The 2,066-nt window shown below is 41.3% G+C and overlaps 1 protein-coding gene across 1 annotated transcript in view; it reads right to left on the bottom strand.

Annotated features, from left to right (window-relative positions):
• Nucleotides 1-2,066, bottom strand: part of LOC109470841 (BMP and activin membrane-bound inhibitor homolog) — an 8,612-nt gene continuing 6,546 nt past the window's right edge. The window contains exons 2-3 of the mRNA XM_019769929.1: nucleotides 1,162-1,452; nucleotides 1-804 (exon numbers count right to left, since the gene is read on the bottom strand). Of these exons, the coding sequence (XP_019625488.1) occupies nucleotides 392-804; nucleotides 1,162-1,452 (704 nt within the window). The 3' untranslated portion in view covers nucleotides 1-391. The remainder of the gene's footprint in view (nucleotides 805-1,161; nucleotides 1,453-2,066) is intronic.

The raw sequence follows: 2,066 nt of genomic DNA, 5'->3' as shown, positions 1-2,066 counted from the left end.
TTATCTGATAAATTGTTTTATTAAGTTTCTATCTTATTATGTACACATCTTTTAATTCCACGTAGCATGGCAATATAAATACAATTCGAACAAACTGTTTGGCAACATTAAAAAAGCCCTATACAGTATCATATACCCGTGCGTCCTGGGTTCTTTCATCGACGATAAAAACACTAAAAACACTTCCGATTGTCCGTAGCGTGATTGTTGTGATTGTACAGGGCGGTTTGTTGTACGTAAGATGACCGCACTGACAATGCCAACGAAATATGCAATATTGTTATTGCTTGTGCAAATCGCTATGCGAAAAGTAGTTCTGTTAATATGTTGGCAGACAGAACCCGCTGTCCGGTCAGTGGTCCACACTAGACATTAGCTCCGTTCTGTAATGTCAGATGACATCAATACTATCTGTAACATTGCATTGTTCCCAGTGTACTAACGTGACGTTGGGATGACTACTGGAACTGTTTTTAGTTTCACTTGCCGAGAATGAACTACTACTTGTAACACAGTTCGATGACGCCGCCGTCGACTCTTTTTCAATGTCTTGAGTCCGCACGGAAATAAACGTCTTTTGTGAGTACGGATATCCCCGGTGCAAGGCGGAGAGGATCTGGTGTCTTTTCCTGTGCCGTTTGTCTTCATTTCTCAGCATCCGGATTGCAACAAAGACTAGAAATGTCAGGATCACGGCGCCGGTGATGGGAACTGCAATGACAGCCGCGCGGAACCAGATGGCGCTGCTACTCGGTAGTTGTTCGTCAGGACCTACTGGTGACCAGTCGTTCTGTCTTTCGTGATCTGGGAGACAAACCAAGAAAAGAATGAGTCACTCAAATCGTACTAAATAATTTTGGATATCATACGTGACATAACATTGCACAACATAACATAACATACTTAACTAACATAAATTAATGACATTGCAGAAACTAACATAAATTAATGACATTGCAGAAAAGCTAAGTTGTACAGACCATCAACCATACTACTGTCCAAACAGAAGTTTAGGCTTCAGCTTATTTTTGACGTTTTTTTGACGGCTTTTTGTGCATTTTCATCGGTCTTTCTTTTTCGTATCCTATCTTTTTAGGCATTGGATACTGCCTAGCCAATTCTATATTCTACTTTATCTTATGTTATATTTTCTAAATGTACCTGTTCTGTCACTGCTGGTCTGGAATGGTATCCCGGGGTGGTCGTTATAGTTGCACATATCCTCCGTACAGCACTGCACCAGCGGCCAGTCTCTACTGGACCCCTCGGCCGCGCCGTCCGGACAGAGCACGGGGCTCCGGGACTCCGGGCGGTGGTCGATACAGCCGTGCTCCGGCGGGGAGTGTTTGCGGTAATCTCCCAGCAGGTCGGAGTAACAGATCCCCAGCTCAGACTTACACATGTACCCTGTCGTCACACAGGTCGGCGTGTTGCAGTAACACCGGATTTCCGCTAGGGGGAGACAGAGAGTAGAACGTTAGAGAAGTACTCTGTTATCATCTCTCTCCAACATAGTAGAGCTACAGTATCTCAATGACAGTTCCCTATGTTCTTTACTACTTCGAGGGTCCACATCACTCTCACGCCTACAAAACTGTAATGTTTTTGATATAGTTCGAAACTTCATTTACTGTACGGCTAGATTCTCGTAATTGATACTAAAGATAGATCACCAACTTGTCTTGTTTGTATTTATCTTGGTTTTATCCACCTTGTCAATGTGTTTTATACTCGTTGTATGTTTTTGAGTAAGTGTTATATGAGCAACTTTTGCTTTTTGCCCAATACTCAATAAATATATGTGAATAGAAAAATGTTAGAGAAATACATACAACAGTTACAACCATGTGTTTGTTTATTTGTTTATTAGGATAGTGTTTTCTCTTTACACTGTTTCATCTAGATACGATACAAGGAAAGAAAAGGTTTTTTTAATCAGGCCATGTTGATTTGATTATATGGATGACATCCGCGAGCGCAGGAATTTTCGGTCGTTTCCAAAAAAAAAAGTTTTCAACCATACTGTAAATCGTACAAAACAGTTGCAAAATGAGCAAAAATATACC

The sequence above is a fragment of the Branchiostoma belcheri genome, unplaced genomic scaffold, assembly GCF_001625305.1.
Source record: "Branchiostoma belcheri isolate BF01 breed outbred unplaced genomic scaffold, Haploidv18h27 scaffold235, whole genome shotgun sequence".
Taxonomy (NCBI): Eukaryota; Metazoa; Chordata; class Leptocardii; order Amphioxiformes; family Branchiostomatidae; genus Branchiostoma; species Branchiostoma belcheri.
Note: the sequence above shows the minus strand (reverse complement) of the source record. Positions and strands in the feature narration are given on the sequence as shown.